The following is a 21,614-nucleotide window of genomic DNA, read 5'->3' as shown; positions in this document are numbered from 1 at the left end:
GGATTTAGTCACTAAGCTACCGCGCTGGGCCCTAAAAATAAATAAAAACTTAAGTAAAACGAAGTAATGTCTTCTGCCTTTTCATTCAGTGGCCAAACAGTAACTGTTGGAGGCTTTGTGGGCTCCTTAGGCCACGTTGCTTGCTGGAACTACTCAGCTTTGCTGTTGTCGAATGAGAGCAGCCGGAGAGTAGATAATCGATAAAACTTTATGTATACGACAATAAAGCTTTTACTTAGCAATGTCACATGGTCTTTCTTTAAACATTTGTTTATTTTTATTGGGAAGGCAGATTTATAGAGAGAAAGAGTGACAGAGAGGGTAAGATGCTCCATCTACTGGTTTTCTCCCCAAATGGTGACAACTGCTGGAGCTGAGCCAGTCCAAAATTAGGGGCATCATCTGAGTCTCCCATGTGAGTGCAAAGTCCCAAGGACTTGGAACATCTTCCACTGCTTTCCGAGGCCACAAGAGAGCTGGACTGAAAGTGGAGCAACCACAAACTGGTACCCACATGGGATGCTGTGCTTTAAGGTCAGAGATTAGCCTATTGAGCCACAGTGCCAGCCCCCACATAGGGTTTTTGTGGGTCTGGCTATTATTTTAATTCCTCCCCTCACGTATTTTTCAATCATTTAGGCATGTAAAAGCTGATTTTAGTTGATGGCTGTATAACAACAGGTGATAGGGGCGGAGGCATTGGAGTATGGAATGTTAAGCTACCATCTGTTCATTTAGTGTTAGCTATTACATTTGTGTGGAAATTAGAACTTGAACTGGATATTAAACAATGGGAGGAATTTTAACTTACTAGAGAAGGCTGAAAAAATATGATGGAAGAAATGGTGGACAAGCCTGTATGATACAGGAAAACCAGAGAATGTTCTGAAATGGTGAAGTGTCAGCTTGACTGGATTGCCAGTCAGCATACTTAGTTGAAAGTGGCCAGATTGAGTGATTTAAGACAGAAAGGAACTTTTGAAATAAGGGATACTGAGCAGCTCACGTGATGGCTGGAAAACTGGGTGTGAAGCTTATGCAACCTGATGTCTAGTAGTTTACTCTAGAGAGGACCCATTAGGAAACCACTGCTGCCGCTGGGAGGTGAGTGTTGTGTTCATACCATGGAATGCCTCTGATCCTGACCAGGAACTCAGAGTGTGGTACATTAACATAGCCTATGTCAGGCAGTATGTCTTCACTTCAAAGAGGTTTGTGAAGGATACATTTACATTTTTAGCTTCTACATTTGGAGATAAGGAATGCTCCGTTTTGTAAGAGAGGGGTTAGATGCCCGACAGTCAAAAAAGAGAGATGCATGTCCTTTCTGACTGGTGTCTGCCCGATAGCTTTGAAGAAGAGTGGTGTTAGTTGTCTGTGACTGCAGAATTTTAACTTCACACAGTAGGGCGTGAGCTACTGGTGATTTTAAATAGGTGAACAGATGAAATATGAAGAGATAGGAGATGAGAAGTTGAGAGATGAGTGATACTGAGGACTGAACTGTGGTCATGTCAGTGAGATTAGCTGGGAGGAAATGGAGGTCATAGGACCAAGCACGCAGTGCCTGTCCATGGGGAGGTGAGACAAGTTTCAGGCCTGAGCAGGAGGGAGGTGATAGATTGTATTTGTTTAAAACATGGGCTTTGAAATCACACCTAACTGCACCATTTCTTAGCTATATGACAGATTAGTAATTTCTCTATTGAGATTTTCTCATCAATAAAATGGAGATAAGTACCTTTTTCATGGTACTTTTCTGAAGGTGGAAAACGCAGATTTATATGAAGCATGTAGCATGGTGACTGACCCAGGATAAGTGCTCAGAGCTAGGAGGGGTGCAATTAACTGCAAGGATGAATGACAGGATGATGAACAAATCAAGGACACGTTGCATGATGATGGGCACATTTGAGATTTTAGGTGAAAGATCCTTCTGCAGTTAGAAGTGCGTATCTAGAACTTGTGAGAGGACAGGGCTGGAGATGGATGGGAAAACCAAAGCAGCATGTTAGAGCAGGGAGGAAGACTGCAGTGGGAGACATGAAGGGCAAGGACAGAACGTTGGGGCTGTTTTCTTTGGCAGCTGGGGGAAGTAGAGATTATGAAGGAAGTTGAACTGAACAGGCTGTGAAATAGGAAGAGGCCTGGCAGAATGTTGAGTCATGTGTACCAAAGAAGCAAAGTTCTCAGAAGCAGTGAAGTGGTTACAGGCATTAAGTGTGCCAGAGGAATGAGTGGTGAGAAGTTGCCCTTGGATTCAGCAGTTAGGTTGTGGTTACTAATCAAGATCTGGGAAGCAATTTCAATGTAGTGAATAGCTTCTGTGTTTAATAACAATTGTGTAATTATGAGCATATATTAAAGGAGAAATAAAAAGTAAAACACACCGTGGGACTTCAGTTCCAAGACATTATCCAGTTTAATATAGAGACATATGGAAGAGAGTAGAATATTGATAGCTATTGGAAAAGGTAGGACAATAGTACTTAAAAACCTTTCTGGTGGACTGGATACCCCTACTGAACCTTGAGTTGCTACCTGGCTCCAGCTCCTGAATTCAGCTTCCTACTAATGCAGACCCTGGGAAGCGTTGATGGTTGTTTTAGTAATTGGATTCCTGCTCCCCTTGTAGGAGACTTGAATTGAGTTCTGGCTCCTGGTTTTGAACTGGCCTAGCTTAGCCCAGTCAAGGTCATTGTCATTTGTGGAGTGAGCAGTGGATAGGAAGGTCTCTATCTCTACATCTTAAACCAACAAATTAAAACACTAACCTGAAGAATTCTGCAAATTCCAGATATTATTTTAGAAAACAATTTGTAGTTATACACACTGTTCCAAATTTATATGACTTTTTGTTGAAACTAATGATAGAGTGGGTCTTTACCTTTGGTGTTTTGATTTTTTTTCATCCCCAAACTATTCTTACTGGATTTGAAAGGGACCTTGCCTTGATTTTAGGATTAGAAGTTAGTGAGTAGCCCAACTAGAGACCATTATGCTCAGTGAAATGAATCAATTCTGAAAGGACAGATATCGTATGTTCTTTCTGATACAAAGCAACCTTCATGCAAAGTGTAGGATCAGTAGCCCTTTCGATACTGTTTTGCTGCATCTCATGGGTGTTGATATTTTTGGTTTTATTTTCATTTCTTCAAAATAGTTTCTTTTCTGTTATTAAATTCTTCACAGACTCATAGGTCATACAGTAACATTATTTTCTCCAAGAAGATTTCTTATTTTTATTTTTTTCATTTCTTCAGTGACACATGCAGTAGCATGTTATTTAACTTAATGGCATTGTGCATTTTTTTCAACTTTTTTTCTGTTGTTGATTTTGTTTTATTTATTTATTTTGCTTCATTTAAGGGAATGTATAGTAACTGTGTAATAGAGACTGTCATATCCAGATGTGAAGATACAATGCAATATGCTTCTCTACTTCTAAATCAAAGATGGACTCCCAATAGAACTGTTAAATATATCTTGACGATAGGATGCTGGACTCTCTGCCTTTGTCTGTACCCACAATGTCAGGATATGCTTAAATAACAGAAGGTGTGCTTATGACTGTTTATGAAGGACTATACTGTTGTAATAATATGGGGAAAATCACTGGGGGAAAGAGGTTTGGGGTGGGGGTAAGGGAAATCCCAGAGCCTATGGAATTAGATGTTCCATTCCATGCAGTAACACTTGCTTAGTGTGGATGACTCATCATTGGTTTTAAATCATCACTGAGTCATAGGCTGCGAAGGGAACCTGTCAGCTTTTGCTTTCTGACTACTACTTCACTTGAGAAACTCAGAAGATTCCTTCATGTGGATGGGTCTTGTGGCAGAGTGGGCCTTATACCCACAACAGAGTGTCTCATAGTGGAGCACTTGTTTGGATCCCAGAAGCTCTAACTTTTATCCAGCTTCCTGCTAATGTGCCAGGGAAGATAGCAGAGAATGGTCCAAGTACTTGGATTCCTGCAACCCATGTGGAAATTCCTGGCTCCTGGTTTTGTCTTGGTCTACACTGGGCTATTGAGATCATTTGGGAAATGACCTGGTAGACAGAATATCTCTCTATCTCCCTCATTCTGTTTCTCTGCCTTTTAGGTAAATAAGTAAATAAGTAAATCTTCAAAATGATTTTTAAAAAATATATTTATTTTTATTTGAAAGTTATACAGAGAGAAGGGGAGAGAGAGGAGACAGAAAGAGGGAAAGAGAAGTATCTTCCATCCACTAGTGTACTCTCCAAATGGCAGTAATGGCTGGAGCTGAGCTGATCCACAGGTCTCCTGTGTGGGTGTAGGGACCCAAGGACTTGAGCCATCCTCTGCTGCTTTTCCTGGCCGTAAGCAGGGGATTGGATGGAAGTGGTACAGGTGGGACTAGAACTAGCACCCGTGTTGGATACTGGTACTGCAGATGGAGAATCAGCCTATGAGCTATTATGCTGGCCCCGAAAATATTTCTTAATATTGTTAAAATGTCTACACTATCTAAGCAATCTGTGGATTGGGACAATCCCTATCAAACTACTAGTGATATTCTTTACATAATTAGAAAAAAACAATCCTAAAATTTATATGAAACCACAAAAGAACCAAAGTGATCCTGAAGCAGAGTTGGAGGGGAAGCTGGAGAGATCACAATGTCCGATTTTAAAACATACTAGAGGGCCCAGCGGCATGGCCTAGCGGCTAAAGTCCTCGCCTTGAACGCCCCGGGATCCCATATGGGCACCGGTTCTAATCCCGGCAGCTCCACTTCCCATCCAGCTCCCTGCTTGTGGCCTGGGAAAGTTGAGGACAGCCCAAAGCTTTGGGACCCTGCACCTGCGTGGGAGACCCGGAAGAGGTTCCTGGTTCCCGGCTTCGGATCGGCGCAGCACCGGCCATTCTGGCTCACTTGGGGAGTGAATCATCGGATGGAAGATCTTCCTGTCTGTTTCTCCTCCTTTCTGTATATCTGACTTTGTAATAAAAATAAATAGATCTTAAAAAACATACTAGAAAGCTGTAGAAGTTAAAACAGCATGATGCCAACATATAAAACAATACACAGGTCGGAAGAAAGAATAGAGAAATTGATCCATGTACACATGGGCATCTTCATCTTTTTACAAAGCTGCCAAAAACATACATTGGGGAAAGTATAGGCTTTTGATTAAACAGTGCTGGCAAAGCTGGTTGTATATATGTGGAAGAGTTAAATTAGGTCTGCACTTCTCACCATATAAAAAAATTAAGATGGATGAAAGATTCAAATGTAAGACCTGAAAGGGTGAAATTACCCAAAGGAAATGGGAAACATTTCAAGATGTTGATGTAGGTGATGATTTATTGGATAAGACTCCAAAAGCACAGGCTGTAAAATCTGGAATTCACCAAGGTGTCCATTATCAAATGAATGAAGAAAATGCAGTTTATATGCAGACTAGAGTATTATTGAACAAAATGCTACCATTTTCTGCAAAATAGATGGATTTAGAGGACATAATGTTGAATGAAATAAGCCAGACACAGCAAGACAAATGCCTCATGTTCTCCTTTATGAGTGGGAGCTAAATTGAAAACAAACAGCAAACAAAAACATCAGTCTGATATGTGCCATGATTGTTTCTTTGTGTGGCCCCGGACATACCCAAGAGCCTTCAACAGGCTCACCTTCTGTTTTGCTGGCTAACAGGAATGATTTGGTTCTCTTTCAGAATACTTAGAGTGAGTAGTCTCCAGGCCTGGTGCAATGGCTTGATGGCTGAATCCTTACCTGGCAAGCGCTGGCATTCCATGTGGATGCTGGTTTGTGTCCTGGCTGTTCAGTGAGCTGCTTGTTCAGCTCACTGCTTATTGCCAGGGAAAGCAGTAGAGGATGGCCCAAAGCCTTGGGACCCTGCATTCACATGAGAGACCTGGAAGAAGTTCCTGGCTCCTGGCCATTGTGGTCATATGGGGAATGAACCAATGGTTGGAAAATCTTTCTCTCTGTCTCTCCTTCTTTCTGTATATCTGATCCGCTTTTCCAATTAAAAATACAAGTACATCTTGGAGAGAACAGCCTTGCTTTTTTTAGAATAAACAGACAGCATGCCTTGTTGTGGTCTTGTTTGGATTTATCTTGTACTCTTATGGCCTTTCCTCCCTCAGCATTTATTCTGGAAGTTAGTTTTACAGATTATTCCTCAGTGGCTGGGAGTTCTTGTGTGGTGGGGGAAAAAAAAAGATCGTTGGAGGAAATTTATGTGGAATTGGGAATTGGTTTGCTTTGGCCACAGAATTGGCCTCCTAAGGTTTAGCTCTTAACATATCACCTGGCCTTTTGCCAAACACAATCTGAAAACTGAAGTATATTTTTGAAAAATGCATTTTCTGCTATATTTTTTGTTTCTTTTCTAAATTATGTAAAAATACATTTGGACTAGTTTTATACTTGGAGATTCTAATAGAATTTAATATGAAATATTTAAATAATAAATTTTGAGATTTAATCTTTAAGAGGTAGTGAAAATCAGGCAGTGACAGCTCCGTTTAGCTGACTCACTGCTGAAATACCTGCAGCTGCCCTGGGGTGAGGATGAAAATCTGCAGCCAGGAATTCAGCCCATGTCTCTCATGTGCCTGGCAGGGACCCCCGATTACTAGAGCCATCCCCCTGCCTGCCTTTCAGAATGCACATTAGCAGGATGTTACAATTTGGAGCAGAACTAGGCCTTGACTTTTTTTTTTTTTTTTGGTAAGATTTATTTATTTGAAATGCAGATTTTATTAAGAGAAAAGAAAGAAAAGGTTTTCCATCTTTGGTTGGACTCCGCAAGTGGATGTAGTGGCTAGAGCTGAGCTGATTGAAGCTGGGAGCCAGGAACTTCCTCCAGATCTCCTATATGGGTTCAGAGTCCCAAGGATTTGGGCCATCCTCTGCTGCTTTCCCAGCTAGTTAGCAGGGAGCTGGATTGGAAGTGGAGCTGCTGGGACTGGAACTGGCATCCATATGGCATGCTGGCACAAGAAGATGAAGGGTCAGTCAGCTGCTATACCACCGTGCTAGACCCTCAGACTTAAATTTAGGCACCCTGACATGGGATAGGGGCATCACAACAGGCATGTTTTCATTCTTTTTTTTTTTTTTTAAGATTTATTTTTTATTGGAAAGACAGATTTACAGAGAAAGAGACAGATCTTCCACGTGCTGCTTCACTCCCCAAATGGCCACAATGACCGTAACTAAGGTACTCAGGAGCCAGGAGCCTCTTCCAGATCTCCCACGTGGGTGCAGGGTCCCAAGGTTTTGGCCATCCTTCTCTTCTTTCCCAGACCACAAGCACAAAGCTAGATTGGAAGTGCAGTAGCTGGGACACAAACTGGTGCCCAAAGGGGATGCCAGCGCTTGCAAGCAGGGGATTAGCCAGTTGAGCTATCTCATCCGCCCCACAACTGGCATCTTAATCGTTAGGCCAGTTGCCTGCCAGAAAATATAATACTTTACTTTGTCATGGATATATACCTGAGTTTAATTATAATCTTCAGTTTTTAGACCTTAGAAATCTAAAGTAATTTAATATTGCTAGCAGCCCATCTTCCATAATAATTATTTGAATTTTGCTTAAATATGGAGTAGTTTTCTAAGAAAGCTTTTTTTCCATTTTCAGTTAGTATTGTCAGTACATAGGATGCAAGTGGCAATTGTGTAATGATACAGATAGTAAGTGTGTTTTGGGGTTTTCTGTCACCCCTCGAATAATTAAACAATTAATTAAACAATAACTTATATGGTGAGGTTAAGATGTTTCAACCAAGAGCCACTATTGTGGTGTGGTGGGTTAAGCTATCTGCAGGCCAGCATTTTATATTGAATACTGCTGCTCCATTTCTGATCTGCTCCCTGTTAATGTCTCTGGGAAGACACAGAGGACAACCATCTTGAGCCCTTGCACCCACATGAGAGATGCGGATGAAACTCCTACCTCCTAGCTTTGGTGTGGCTCAGCACTGGCTTTTGCAGCCATTTGAGGAGTGAACCAGCACATGAAAGATATGTCTCCCCCCCTCACTCTCTGTAACTTTGTCTTTCAAATAAATAAAACACAGTTAAAAAAAAGTTTCTACTATACTGAAGTCAAGAAATAGTATGTTCCCCTTTGAGGGGGCTGTGTAGGTTTTTTTTTTTTTTTTTTTGAGATGATATTCCTGGAAATGATTGTCTGTGAAGTGTAGTTTTTATTTCGTATTTGTTTCCCAAGGAACCAAGACCAAAACAGGATGTGTCTGTTTTGGATGTGTTTGGAAATTGCGTGGATGCAATGAAACATCAACTCTGAAATGGTCCTGAAATAAAATCTGAATTTTAAGCCAAAGAGTACTCTTTTTAATCATAGTAGAGAAAAAAAAAATCTTCTACAAAATGAATTTTGGAGCTGAAGGCTATGAAAATCACATACAGCCTGAAAGTTTGTTCGTTGTTATTTTTGGTAAAACTTGCTTGGAAGGAGGAAGTAGGCTGCTTCCTGAAACTGAATGAGCTCTTAGAATTGATGCAGGCCACTCAACACTAACCTGACAGAAGGCCATTTATTATTTAGTATAATTAAATCATGGAGAATAGGACTGTTTGTCTCCCCTTGGCCCAATATAATGAACTAGAAGGTCCTTAAGTTATTTGGTTACGGTAAGTATGTGATTGTGTTGAAAATCAACAGGAAATGAGTTTGCTATTACCTCTTACAGTCCCTGGAAATGCCAAGTAGATTGATGCAGTGTTGGTGGCAGCTTCACAAGCGTTCCTTCAGAAAGGTTCAGAAGAGCCTGAGAAGCCATCCCTGGGAGCTGAGCTTGCTTCCAGTAGGCACCAGTGATAACCTGATGCTGAAGAGGAAATTGAGGCTTAGAGTGTGAGGACTAGGTTTATCCAGAGCAGTAGATGAGGAAGAGCTAAGACTGTTTCCCCACTCAGGCAGTCCGGTGGCTGAACCCTCTTAATATCCTCATGTGCAGTCATCTTGAACACACATGTGCTCATCCCATTGAAGCATACAGTTGTGCCTATACTCCCTTCGCCCCAAGGTGTAATCAGGCACCCTGCACCCTTAGAGACACTGAGGAGCCTCTGTCTGTGTTAATGTCACTAAATTATTTCAACTTGAGCAACTATCTTAGTAGCTTTTTTTTCTTTCATTCTTTTTTATGTCTCTTGTTTTTTTTTAAGATCTATTTATTTATTTTTATATTGGAAAGGCAGATATACAGAGAAGAGGAGAGACAGAGAAGATCTTCCGTCCAATGATTCACTCCCCAAGTGGCCGCAACGGCTGAAACTGAGCCGATCCGAAGCCAGGAGCCAGGAACTTCTTTCCAGGTCTCCCATACGGGTGCAGGATCCCATGGCTTTGGGCCATCCTCAACTGCTTTCCCAGGCCACAAGCAGGGAGCTGGTTGGGAAGTGGAGCTTCCTGGGTTAGAACCGGTGCCCATATGGGATCCCGGTGCATTCAAGGCAATGACCTTAACCGTTACGCTATCGTACTGGGCCCATGTCTCTTGTTTTTTAATCTAGTTTTTCCTCTTTTCTCTCTCTTTTCTTGCCTTTCTCTTTTCTTACTGTTTCCTTGCATTTTTTTGAAAGAAGTATTTATTTCAAAGGCAGAGTGACAGATCTTCCATCCTTTGGTTCATTCTTCAAATGTCTGCTACAGCCTGGGGAAGGCCGAGCTGAATCTAGGATCCAGGAACTCCATTTGGGTCTCCCAAGTGATTGGCAGGAACCCAGGAGCTTGGGCCATCATCTGTTACCCTCCCAGACACATTACAGGAAGTTGGATAGGACATTTAAGTCGCTCCATTAAGGGAAAGGGTCACCCAAGTGATTGGCAGGAACCCAAGCACCTGGGCCATCATCTGTTACTTACTTAGTTTATTCCAGTTTAGGAAACACTAGCAAGATTTGCTGTGTTCTGAGCATCCTGATGAAATTTTCAGATTCTAAGATGAATGGAACATGGTTCCTTCTGCAAGGAATTCAGAAAATGGTTGTGAAGCTTAAGGTAATTTTAATACAATGTGCTGAGTGCAGTGATGTATAAAAGGAGTACCAATCCAGGGTCATGGTTGGTCAGAGCAGATTTGCTAGAGTGGTGCTCCTCAGACTTAGATGTGCAGAGGATTACTTGGATGCTGTTAAAATGCAGATTCCTACTTTGGCTTCTTGGGGGGAGCCTGAGGCTTTCTCATTAATAAGCTTCCAGGTCATGCCAGTGCTGCTGGCGCACACCCCTCACTCTGAGTGGGAACAACTTAGAGAGTGCAGAACTTGAATAATAGTAGTTAGTTGAATGGAAAAGTGGGAAAGATATTCCAAAGAGTGTGGGGAAAGTCAGAAACATTTTAAACCACTATTTACAACATTTTTTATTGTTCTGATGGAAGGAAGTAGCATAAACTAAATACTTGACTTATAAAGGAAATTGTGAAATTGGGGCATGACTTGTGACTATTACTTCGATATATTTAATGAAGTTCTTGTATGTTCAGTAAGATTAATATTGTATGCTGAAATATTTGTCCAACAAAAGATAATCAGATGCTATTCATTAGTTTGTATGTGGTTGTATGTGTATACCACTTTACTTTGTTGTATAAAAACACTGGAGAGTTGTAGTTGATGATTCTTACACTTATTTAAGGTTAATATAGAACCAGTGGCATTTTATCCATATTCCTCTCCCGGACAATGGGAAATTGTTTAAGGTTACACACTTTTGGACTGTAAATATTTTCTGAGTTGACCATATCATTGTAAATGGCATACTTAATCTATATTAAGAAGCTTTTTTAAATTTAGGAAATAATTTCTAAAAACTCTTTTCTTGTAGATTGAATACCTGCTTAAGAAACTTACAGAAGCAATGGGAGGAGGTTGGCAGCAAGAGCAATTTGAACATTACAAAGTCAACTTAGAAGACAGTAAAGTTGGCCTGTCAGTGTGGGAGCTTATTGAACTGATTGGAAATGGACAGTTTAGCAAAGGCATGGATCGGCAGACGGTGTCTATGGCAATTAATGAAGTCTTTAATGAGCTTATATTAGATGTGCTGAAACAGGTAAGAATCCTGTGACACTCTGTCCTCATCTCCAGGACTTGACATGTTTGAGATAAAGTGATGTTCTTGCTGCACAGGTATGAGTCATACTCATCAGCTGATACAGAACAAGAATGAAGTTTCTTATTTTCACAGTCTTATTACTAGGCTTTAATTTTAAAGAATTACCGAAGCAGTTTTGAAGTATGGTTAAGAATTTGAAAGTTGTTATTTTGAAAGAATTATTCAAATGACTGTGTTTCAAAGCTGTAAAGTACCTTCATGTTATGTACAGCCACATCCTTTGGTCTGGAAGGAACCCACAGGCATGATGCTGAGTGAAGAAAATGGGTTGCTGTCACAGTAGGTATTTTATAACGCCTCTTATATCACCTGGTGTATGTGTGTATTACTGTCTGCAAGGTGGTTACCAAAGTACTCACAGGTGTTACCTCTGGATTGTGAGTTTTGGTAATTGTTATTTTCTTTTTTATTCCTTTATTATGATGGAACTATTATTTTTATAAAGTTAAATACCCTTATTTTTTAGAAGAAGAGGTCTTTAGAGGGCAAATTTGCACTTGTTTTATTAGTGTAGTATCTGACATACGTATACGAACTTTCGGATGTCTTGCATCATTATGTTGGACTGTGACTCTGGTTTAGGGTAGCCTAACTTGTGTCTTTCTTTGTTCACTGGGTGATCGTCTGCTCTTTTATTCCTAATGTAGTCCATTAATAAACATCAGTTGAGACTTACTTTGTATAGGTGTTTGGTGGGATGAATTGTGGTAGATCACTTTTGCTTAAGTATTCCAAACAATAATAAATGAAATAGTTATAAGACTAGAATTTACTCTCAGATATCTAGTGATATGAATAGTTTATCGTAGATTTTTAGCATCTGTGTATTTCATAGTAATAATATCGGTTGTTTTTCCAACAACCCTGAAGGACTTATCTTATGTCTATAGTAAGCCATACATTTCTCACGTAAAACATTTGAATCATACATCTTTGGGGCTTAATGTGGGTAGAAAATATAGGCCTAAAGGGATGAGCTTCAAAACCAGGACCCTAACTCCTGGTCTGGTACTGTTCTACCTGTCTGAAGCGGAGCTCATCCTCAGAGTAGTGTGAGGTCAGTTAGACAAGCAGGAAAGGTAGGAATCTTAAAGACTTGAAGATGGTTAAGAAGACACATACAGGGCCCGGCGGCGTGGCCTAGCGGCTAAAGTCCTCACCTTGAAAGCCCCGGGATCCCATATGGGCGCCGGTTCTAATCCCGGCAGCTCCACTTCCCATCCAGCTCCCTGCTTGTGGCCTGGGAAAGCAGTCGAGGACGGCCCAATGCATTGGGACACTGCGCCCGCGTGGGAGACCCGGAGGAGGTTCCAGGTTCCCGGCTTCGGATTGGCGCGCATCGGCCCGTTGCGGCTCACTTGGGGAGTGGAACATCGGACGGAGGAACTTCCTCTCTGTCTCTCCTCCTCTGTGTATATCTGGCTGTAATAAAATGAATAAAAATCTTTCAAAAAAAAATTTAAAAAAAATACATACATACGGTAAATTGGAATCTCAGCATTGTTATCAATTGAAGTTATAATTTACTAAAGATTCACAGTTAAGAGTTCTGTTTTTAAAATGAAGTAGACTAATTTGGTAAATTATCAATGTATCCTATTACCCAGCCTCAGTAACCACCAAACACCTGGTTACTCCTTCCCTAAATTCTTTTACTTCTCTGGTATTGTTTTCCCAGAAAGTCCCACATATTTATTATGGACCCAGCTTGCTGGCCATAGGCCTAATCAAGCATCCCAGCTGTCAGGGCGATGGTGACGTCTTCAGCGTGTATGGTTAAGAAAATGGTTATGTTGATACAGTATGAATGCATATGCTGCCAATTCAAACCCAGTTTAGTTCTTCTCCAGTGTCTCCTTTTTGAATTATCCCAGATTTTATTACCGTTTTTATCTGAATCCACTGGGGAATGGGACAATTTATTTTGTTTTTTGTTTGTTTGGGCCAGAAGTCTCTTAATTCTGAAGATGTTGTGGGAAGATGAGGCAAGGTACTGTTACCAAAATAGGAGAGAGGAGGGAGGTGCTGGAAGGCACCACCGTGGTGCAGGGCTTAGGAAGTCGTCCTTGTATCGTTCCGAGGCAAATCTAGACATTTCATTTTACCTTATTTCAATGGCAGTCTCAGAAAAATAAGGAAAGTTTTAGACTTCATACTGCTAGCATTGTTAGGGATTCTAAATCTATTTTCTTTATATAACTTTGGGGAAGGGATTATCTTTGAGGTGTCGAATATTAGTGCTTGCATGAATTTTCCTGGATATAGTGCTCGTGACTTTTAGATTCTCAAAGGGTTCATGATATGTGATATGGGCAAGAATTATGATATTCTTATATTCAGGACCATGTGTCAGATCATGGACTAGTCAAGAACAGTAAGTAAATGCCAATTCTTAGAAATTAAAGGACAAGTATTTACACCAGATTTCATCTTTCATAGGGCTACATGATGAAGAAAGGCCATAAACGGAAAAACTGGACTGAACGCTGGTTTGTACTAAAACCCAACATAATTTCTTACTATGTGGGTGAAGATCTGAAAGATAAGAAAGGAGATATTCTTTTGGATGAAAATTGCTGTGTAGAGGTAAAGCTGCCGTTTTTTTGTTTTCATAACCCAGTGCTGCCCCCTGCTGATGAAATAGTTTCTTATCTTCATCCTTAATGGATTCTGGAGCCTTTTAGTAATCCTGATTCAGTAATCAGCTGGAGGGAGGGAATTTGGGGAGGGGGTAAGGGAGATCCCAGAGCCCATGGAATTGTACCATAAAATTAAAAATAGAGTAGAAGAAGGAAATAAAAAGATTTGTTTTTGAACCAGAAATTAAAGATTCATGACAAACTATTTTTCTAATGTGAATTTATTTTCTTATACTTGAGAACAAGGTATAAAATCTAACTTATTTAAGCATTTAAGGAATTATTTATAGGACAAAATGAAATATCAACAATACTAATAAAAAAGCAAAGAAAAAACCCAATAGGACAGTATTTGAAATCAGGAATGTTAAAAAAAAAAAAAAAAAAAACCAAAAACCCAGAACAGTTCGGGTACAGTAGATTAAAGAAGATTAGCATGGGTCTTTGAATCTTTTGAATGACTTCAGGATATTTGATTCACAGCTATTATTCCTGTGAAGAAACAAAGGCCTAAAGAACACAAATTTTGGGTGTTTTAGATTTTTAAAATTCTTATGCAAATCATGACTATATTTGAACATTTAAAGTTCCTAAGCTCTTACTCATAAACTCTAATGTATTTTTGATGAGTGAAATGACTTAGACAAATTAATGTCCTGGAGTGTGAAATACTCATGAAGAGATCTTCCTAGATACAACGAAGCATGGAGACTCACAGGATTACCATAGGTCTTACAGGTGGCCAGCAGCAACCACCCAGATCCAAGGAAAAGAAGCCACGTCAGGCAGGTGTCAGAATGACCCTGGCCTAGGTGCCTCATAGCTTAAAGGAATCAATACTTTAAAAAAAAAATTTGTTTGAGGGAGTTACAGAGAGAGGGAGACAGATCCTCCATTTGCCAATTCACTCCTGAGTAGCTACGATGGCCACGGCTCAGCCAGCCTGAAATGAAGAGCCAAGAGCTTCAATCAGGTCTCCTGTGTGGGTGTCAGGGGCTCAGCCACTTGGGCCATCTTCTGCTACTTTCCCAGGCACATTAGCAGGGAGCTGGATTGGAAATGGAGTAACTGGGACTACTCCATTGGGTCAGCATTTGTTTGGTAACTGGTGTCAGAGGTGGCGACTTGACCCACTGCTCCGCAGTGCCAGCTCCAGGAGTCACTGTCCTTTGTATAATTCCATGAGTGTACCTTCCGGGGTGTCCTCAAAGGGAAAAATCAGGTGCAGGAGTTGCTGTGATCAGAGAAGCCCGAAGCACGGCGTTCCTGTCACGTGTTGATAGCTCTCCCAGTCTAGATGCAGTAAGCCGGTCGGGTCATTGTTGCCAGGGGAGCAACATTGGTAAACCAGAACTGGTAATGGGCACTTACAGGTGTTTTTCACTGGACATTGCATTTCAAAAAGATTGTATGTATAGTTAACATTGAATTTAATTCAAATGTATAAAAATAAAATTTCAAAGAGCTAATTCTGCTTTGTTTCAGTCTTTGCCTGACAAAGATGGAAAGAAATGCCTTTTTCTGATAAAATGTTTTGACAAGACCTTTGAAATTAGTGCTTCAGATAAAAAGAAGAAACAGGAGTGGATTCAGGGTAAGATAATTTTAATTTTCTGCCATGATGTAACTTAAAGAGCTCTGGCTTTCTGAGTATCACGAAAGATGCTAAGGTATTCCTCATGGTCTGTAGTTATTTCTCTGTGTGCCATGATAGTGGCAATTTTCATGGATTTAACTTGCATAGTGAACCTATGGGAAAATTATAAATGGGAGGTTTAAGGCTCTATTTACTGCTAACTACTTAAACAGTGTGGATTCTCTTCTTTTAGGAACTGTGAACATTAAAGTGCTAAGCTCCCCATTTCTTAGTCCCAGTAACCATCTTGAGCTTTTCCAGTTCCATACTTCCATAACAAATCATTAGTTTCTAAGAATTATTTCAAGAATGCAAACTTTTTGTTTTATGAGTGGGCATACGGCCTGGTGGTTAAGAGCATGTGCTGTTTTGGATTGCCTGGGTTCAGTTGCCAGCGTAAGCTCCTAATTCTAGCTTTCTGCCAGTGCTGGTCCTGGGAAGCAATGATGGTGGCTCAGGTAATTGAGTTCCTACCCTGGGTATGAGAGACCTTGAGAAAGTCCTGGCCCCTGGCTCTAGCCCCACCCATTTTAGCCACTTGAAGAATGAACCAGTGGATGAGAGATCTCTCTCTCCCTCTTCTTTGCCCTTTCTTGGCCTCTTGAATTAATTAAGTAAAAAATACAAGAAAAAAAATTTTTGGATTAATAACTTCTGAACTAAATTTCTGTATTATTTCTGTAACTAGTAAATGAGATTTTTATTTTAATCCTTTTGGGGTTCTCAATATTACACTATTGAGTACAGATAAAAATTAAATTGTCATTTTAGTGTGGTTTAAGAGTTTGAGGCATGTATACCTTCTCCGCTGGATCACGTGGCTTGAGTCAATAATTCTGTACTTGTTTTCTTAACTGGAGTTAATAATAATGGTATCTAATGGTAGTTATTGTGAAGGTCAAAAACTAATAATGACAGATGCAATCGCACATTTTCACAACGTGCATCTCATTGCGAAATGTTTCTAGTTGGGTTGCAAACAAGCTGGCTGGCCATTAATTGGGATGATTGAATTGATTATGTTATAGATGCACAATGAGGTACTACACAGTGCTTTTTATTGTTTTAAATAGCCATTTATTTATTTACTTGAAAGGCAGAATTACAAAGAAGATGTGGACAGATTATTTCCATTTGCAGAGGATGGACCAGGCCAAAGGCAGCAGCTCAGAACTGCCGCTGTATCTGGCATGGGTGGCAGGATCTGGGCACGTGGTCCATCTTCTGCCTCCTCAGTGTTTTAGCAGGGGGGCTGGATTCGGAGCTGAAACCTGAACTGGTGCTTTGGTATGCTGACATTGCAGGTGGCAGGTTCAGCCGCTGCCTTGCAGTGCTGGTTCTGCAACGCTGTATATGTAATGCTTTATGTACTGATTAGGAAAACTCCTAGAATAAGGATGTGTTGAGTCATCATTTCTATCAAAAGAAGGTAGAGGAGCCTGGCGTCGTAGCCAAGTGGCTAAAATCCATGCCTTCATGCAACAGGATCCAGTAGGTACCAATTCGTATCCCAGCTGCTCCACTTCCCATCCAGCTCTCTGCCTGTGGCCTGGGAAAGTAGTCGAGGATGTTCCAAAGCCTTGGGACCCTGCACCCATGTGGGAGACCCAGCTGAGGCTCCTGCCTCCTGGCTTCAGATAGGCTCAGCTCTGGCTGGTGTGGCCACTTGGTTCATGAACCAGCGGGTGGAAGATCTTTCTCTTCATCCCTCCTTCTCTCTGTTAATCTGACTTTCCAATAAAAATAAATAGATCTTTAAAAAAAAAGAAAACTATATCTCTAAATAAAACTGTTGGGGAAGTCTGTAAAAATTAAAAAGAGAGAGAGAAGTTAGAGGTGTGCGTTCATATTCATTTGTGTATGCTTCTAATATCCCAGGAAAGATGTGCAAGAAACCGTTAGAATTAGTTGCTGATAGGCTGGGAATAGAAGTGGAATGAAGACTTTTACTCAGTATCCTTTCATGCTTTGTGAATTTGAACAAGGTGAAAGTATAAACTACTTAGGAAATCAAAATAGGAGTTGGCGTTGGGGTATAGAAAGTGGGTAAAGCCATCACCTACAAAGCCATTATCCCATATTGGCACTGGTTTGTGTTCTGGCTACTCTGTTGATGATCCAAGTCCCTGCTCATGGCTTGGGAAAAGCAGCACATGATTCCAGTGTTTGGGAGGCACTTTACCAGTTAAGTGGTAGACCTAGGTAAAGCTCCTGGCTTTAGCCCGACCCAATCCTGGCCATTGGAGCCATCCAAGGAGTGAACCAGCACACGAAAGATCTCTGATTCTCACTCTCTGTGTAATTCTGACTTTGAAATAAATAAATATTTTTTAATCAGAGCAATTAAAATATCAGGAAAAAAACATTTTGTGTAACAATTAGGTAATGCATGTAAATTATATATACACATATACATATACATACACATATATACACACATATGTATGTATATATTGGGATACATATGTGTACAGGACATACCCGATCTGTATGTCCTTTGTATGCTTTACGTATTTTTTCAACAAATAGCAACTCCTGTGATCTGATAGCTCAGGAAGGGAGTCTATAGGAGGATTATTTTGTAAGGCAGAGATGCAAGCAGGCTGAATACAGCAGACAACAAATCGGGGTTCAGGAGCTTTGAATCTACCCTTGCTATGTCTCATTCTTAGTGAGGTTTTTTTTGTTTTTGTTTTTGTTTGTTTTTTGAGAAGGGAAGAGAAAGTAGTTCAAAGTATTTTAAGTTCTTAAAAGTGTGCAGTTTTCCCAAGTTAAACATCTCTTTAAGCGCAGGAAAACAGTTAAGGAATTTTAGAGTTGAAAGAGGCTTTGTGGATCTCCTCTTTTATTCTAGGGATGAAGCCTTAGTCCCTTTTGTGCTGCTGCAATAAAATGCCCGAGGTTGGGTAGCTTATAAACAATGGCAGTTTATTTGGCTCATGTTTCAGGGGCTTAGAAGTCCAAGTTCAAGGGGCTGTACATGGGTGAGGGTCTTCTTGTATCATAACATGGCAGCACATTATTAGAGATAAACATGAAGAGACCAAGTTGATTTTTATAACAAACCTAATTGTAATAACCAATCCACTCTCTCAGTCATGTTATTCATCTTTTCATGAGGATAGAGCCTCTCTTGTTAGGCCCCACCTCCCCACACTGTTGCTCTGGGGATGAAGTTTCCAGTGGGTAAACAGTCGGGCACTCGTTCAGACCATAGAGTAGGTAAGGAAACTGCTGCCTCAAAACTCGCTGAAGGTCATAGCATGACTTTCACTAGCAAAATCAGAATCTACGCTGAGTCCTCTCGCTTCCTTTCTGGTTTTGTTTCCTCTGTGGCATTTGCATTTGTGGTTTATAAAAAATAAAGTATATTTCCCCTCTTTTCTCTTACACTGTTTGTAGCCATTCATTCTACTATCCACCTGTTGAAGGTGGGCAGCCCTCCACCACACAAAGAAGCCCGCCAACGTCGGAAGGAACTGCGGAAGAGGCTGCTGGCTGAGCAGGAGGAGCTGGAGCGGCAGATGAAAGAGCTCCAGGCTGCCAATGAGAACAAGCAGCAGGAGCTGGAGACCGTGAGGAAGGTGTGAAGGAGTGAGGTGCTGGGCTGGACAAGACTCTGTTTTGTTTGTTTGTTTTTGTTTTTTTAAAGATTTATTTTATTTTTATTGCAAAGTCAGATATACAGAGAGGAGGAGAGACAGAGAGGAAGATCTTCCATCCAATGATTCACTCCCCAAGCAACTGCAACTGCTGTGCTGATCCGAAGCCAGGAGCCAGGCACTTCCTCTAGGTCTCTCTTGCGGGTGCAGATCCCAAGGCTTTGGACTGTCCTGGATTGCTTTCCCAGGCCACAAGCAGGGAGCTGGATGGGAAGTGGAGCTGCAGGGATTAGAACCGGCGCCCATATGGGATCCCAGTGCGTTCAAGGCGAGGACTTTAGCTGCTAGGCCACCGTGCCAGGCCCCCCCCTCTGTTCTTTAAACTGCAAAATTCATGTGTATCTATCTTAAGTATACTTCTGACTTCTTCTAGTGAAGTTTTAATTTGTTATGATGTTTTTCAGCTCAGGAATTTCCATTTTGTTCCTTTTTTTATCTCTTTATCAACATTCTGTCTTTGATGGGATGCTGTTATTCCTTGAGCCTGGTTTCATGTCGTTCTTTGAACATGTTATTAGTAGCTACTCTGAAGTCTTGTGATAAATCTGCCATTAGGGCCTCTTAGGAGATACTTCGTGTTTCCATTGTCCCCTCTTTTTGTTTCTGTCTTACAGTTTTTAAGGGAAAAATTGGACATCCTAGATAATGCATTGTAGCAACTCAGTATATTGATTTCTTTTTTTTATTTTTCCTTTTTAAGATTCAGCTGTTTTTATTGAATAGGCAAATATACAGAAAGAAGGAGAGGCAGAAAAAGATTCTTGGTCTGCTGGTTCATTCCCCAAGTGGCTGCAATAGCCAGACCTGAGCTGATCCAAAGCCAGGAGCCAGGAGCTTCTTCCGCATCTCCTGCACAGGTTTGGGTTGGCTTTCCCAGGCCACAAGCAGGGAGCTGGGCGGGAAGTGGAGCAGCTGAAATATGAACAGTTGCCCATATGGGGTCCCGGCTCTTGCAAGGCAAGGATTTAGCCACTAGGCTGGGCCAGTATGTTGATTCAGATACTCCTTTTCTGCAAAGAGTTGTCATTGTTTGCTCCTGTGTTTGTTAAGCTGCTTTGTGGATTACTGATGTGACTTTGCTCACAGTGTGTGGCCTCCTGTCAGGGGCACAGCTGTGTGTATATGCATAACCTTGGGATGACTCTGATGTTAGTGGGGCTGTCTTTTAAGTATCTTTCCTTGCTCCCTCTCTTTTTAATTAATTAATCGATTTAGCAGAGTTAGATCTTCTGTCTGCTGGTTCACTCCACAGATGACTGCAGTGGCTGGAGCTGGGTAACTTGCTACAACCTACCGCACTGCTCTCTTTGTGAACTGCGCGCCTTTGTTGGTGTAGTACTTAGCTGTTAGATTTTACTAATTTGTGGCTGGCTGCTTTATTATTATTATTATTGTTATTATTATTATTATTCTCATCATACCCCAGAGCCTGAATTGCCTCACATTGGTTTAGTTTAATATGAAGCACATGTTAGTCTTCAGGATCCTGAAAGGATCAGCAGAACTTGCTTTTCTCTCTGGGCCAGGCTTCTGTGCAGTGTTCTGGGCTGGGGTGGAGGTTGCAAAGTGCTTCTCCTGGAGCGATAGCCCCACTTGATCAGCCTGTCACTAACTGGGAGAGGTAACTTAGTCCTTGCTGCTGCACAAATAAGTTGGGATAAGAGTGACTGGGCCTAGTGACTGCCATATCTGGGATAGAACTTGAGCCCTGTAAGTGGAAGCTGGTGCAGCAAGAGGGCTGCAGTCCTTTCTGCTGCTCTTGCTTGAGTTTCTTCCCCGTGGAGTGAGGGAGGATGAGAAATACCGGTGGGGTGTGGGCGTTTCACTGTGGTAAGTTAAGCAGCTGATTATTTCACCCACATCCCTTATGTGGATGCTCAGTTGAAATAGATCTTGAACCTCATGTTTGTGGTTGCAAATGAATTAACTCCGTGACTACACTAGCATTTTGTTTGAAAAATATTGTTCAGATATAATTAAGTCATTTCATTTATCTAATTTGTTTTGCATGCTGGCTGGACAGACTGTTGGAATTGAATTCTAACGAGTAAGGATTTTTATTCTGTCTTTATGAATGTTAGGAATGTTTGCTCCTCCCCTGTGTTTGAATATGACCATCTCGCTCGCTCTGTACTACCACGAACAATCTCACTGTTTTGTGGGTGGGTTTTTGGTTGGTAGAAACTGGAAGAAGCAGCATCTCGTGCAGCAGAAGAGGAGAAGAAACGCCTTCAGACTCAAGTGGAACTGCAGGCCAGGTTCAGCACGGAGCTGGAGCGAGAGAAGCTGGTGAGTTCCTCATGCCTGGGGAAGGCTGCTGCCTTCGCTCACAGCCAGCCGGGCTCTGAAGAGAGCAGAAGGGGCTTGGCTCTGCTAGTGACTTTTGGGGCTGTTAAGTGTCTTTCCATTCATTATCTGTTCATTGAGAGTCTTTCATGTATTAGACACTGTGCCATGATGGAAAGGTTAAAGTAATTTCGTTTTTAAGCCGTCTAAGTAAAAAGATTTGTAGCTGGGTGATAAGTGTTT

At 41.2% G+C, this 21,614-nt stretch overlaps 1 protein-coding gene and 1 pseudogene across 1 annotated transcript in view; one reads left to right on the top strand and one right to left on the bottom strand.

Annotated features, from left to right (window-relative positions):
• Positions 1–21,614, top strand: part of SWAP70 (switching B cell complex subunit SWAP70) — a 95,824-nt gene that overhangs the window by 62,702 nt on the left and 11,508 nt on the right. Inside the window, exons 4-8 of the mRNA XM_004593794.3 lie at positions 10,858–11,085; positions 13,588–13,734; positions 15,273–15,381; positions 18,826–19,007; positions 21,267–21,374. Of these exons, the coding sequence (XP_004593851.1) occupies positions 10,858–11,085; positions 13,588–13,734; positions 15,273–15,381; positions 18,826–19,007; positions 21,267–21,374 (774 nt within the window). The remainder of the gene's footprint in view (positions 1–10,857; positions 11,086–13,587; positions 13,735–15,272; positions 15,382–18,825; positions 19,008–21,266; positions 21,375–21,614) is intronic.
• Positions 12,872–13,313, bottom strand: LOC105942270 (large ribosomal subunit protein eL39-like; annotated as a pseudogene).

The sequence above is a fragment of the Ochotona princeps genome, chromosome 4 (assembly GCF_030435755.1).
Source record: "Ochotona princeps isolate mOchPri1 chromosome 4, mOchPri1.hap1, whole genome shotgun sequence".
In the NCBI taxonomy this organism is placed as follows: Eukaryota; Metazoa; Chordata; class Mammalia; order Lagomorpha; family Ochotonidae; genus Ochotona; species Ochotona princeps.
Note: the sequence above shows the minus strand (reverse complement) of the source record. Positions and strands in the feature narration are given on the sequence as shown.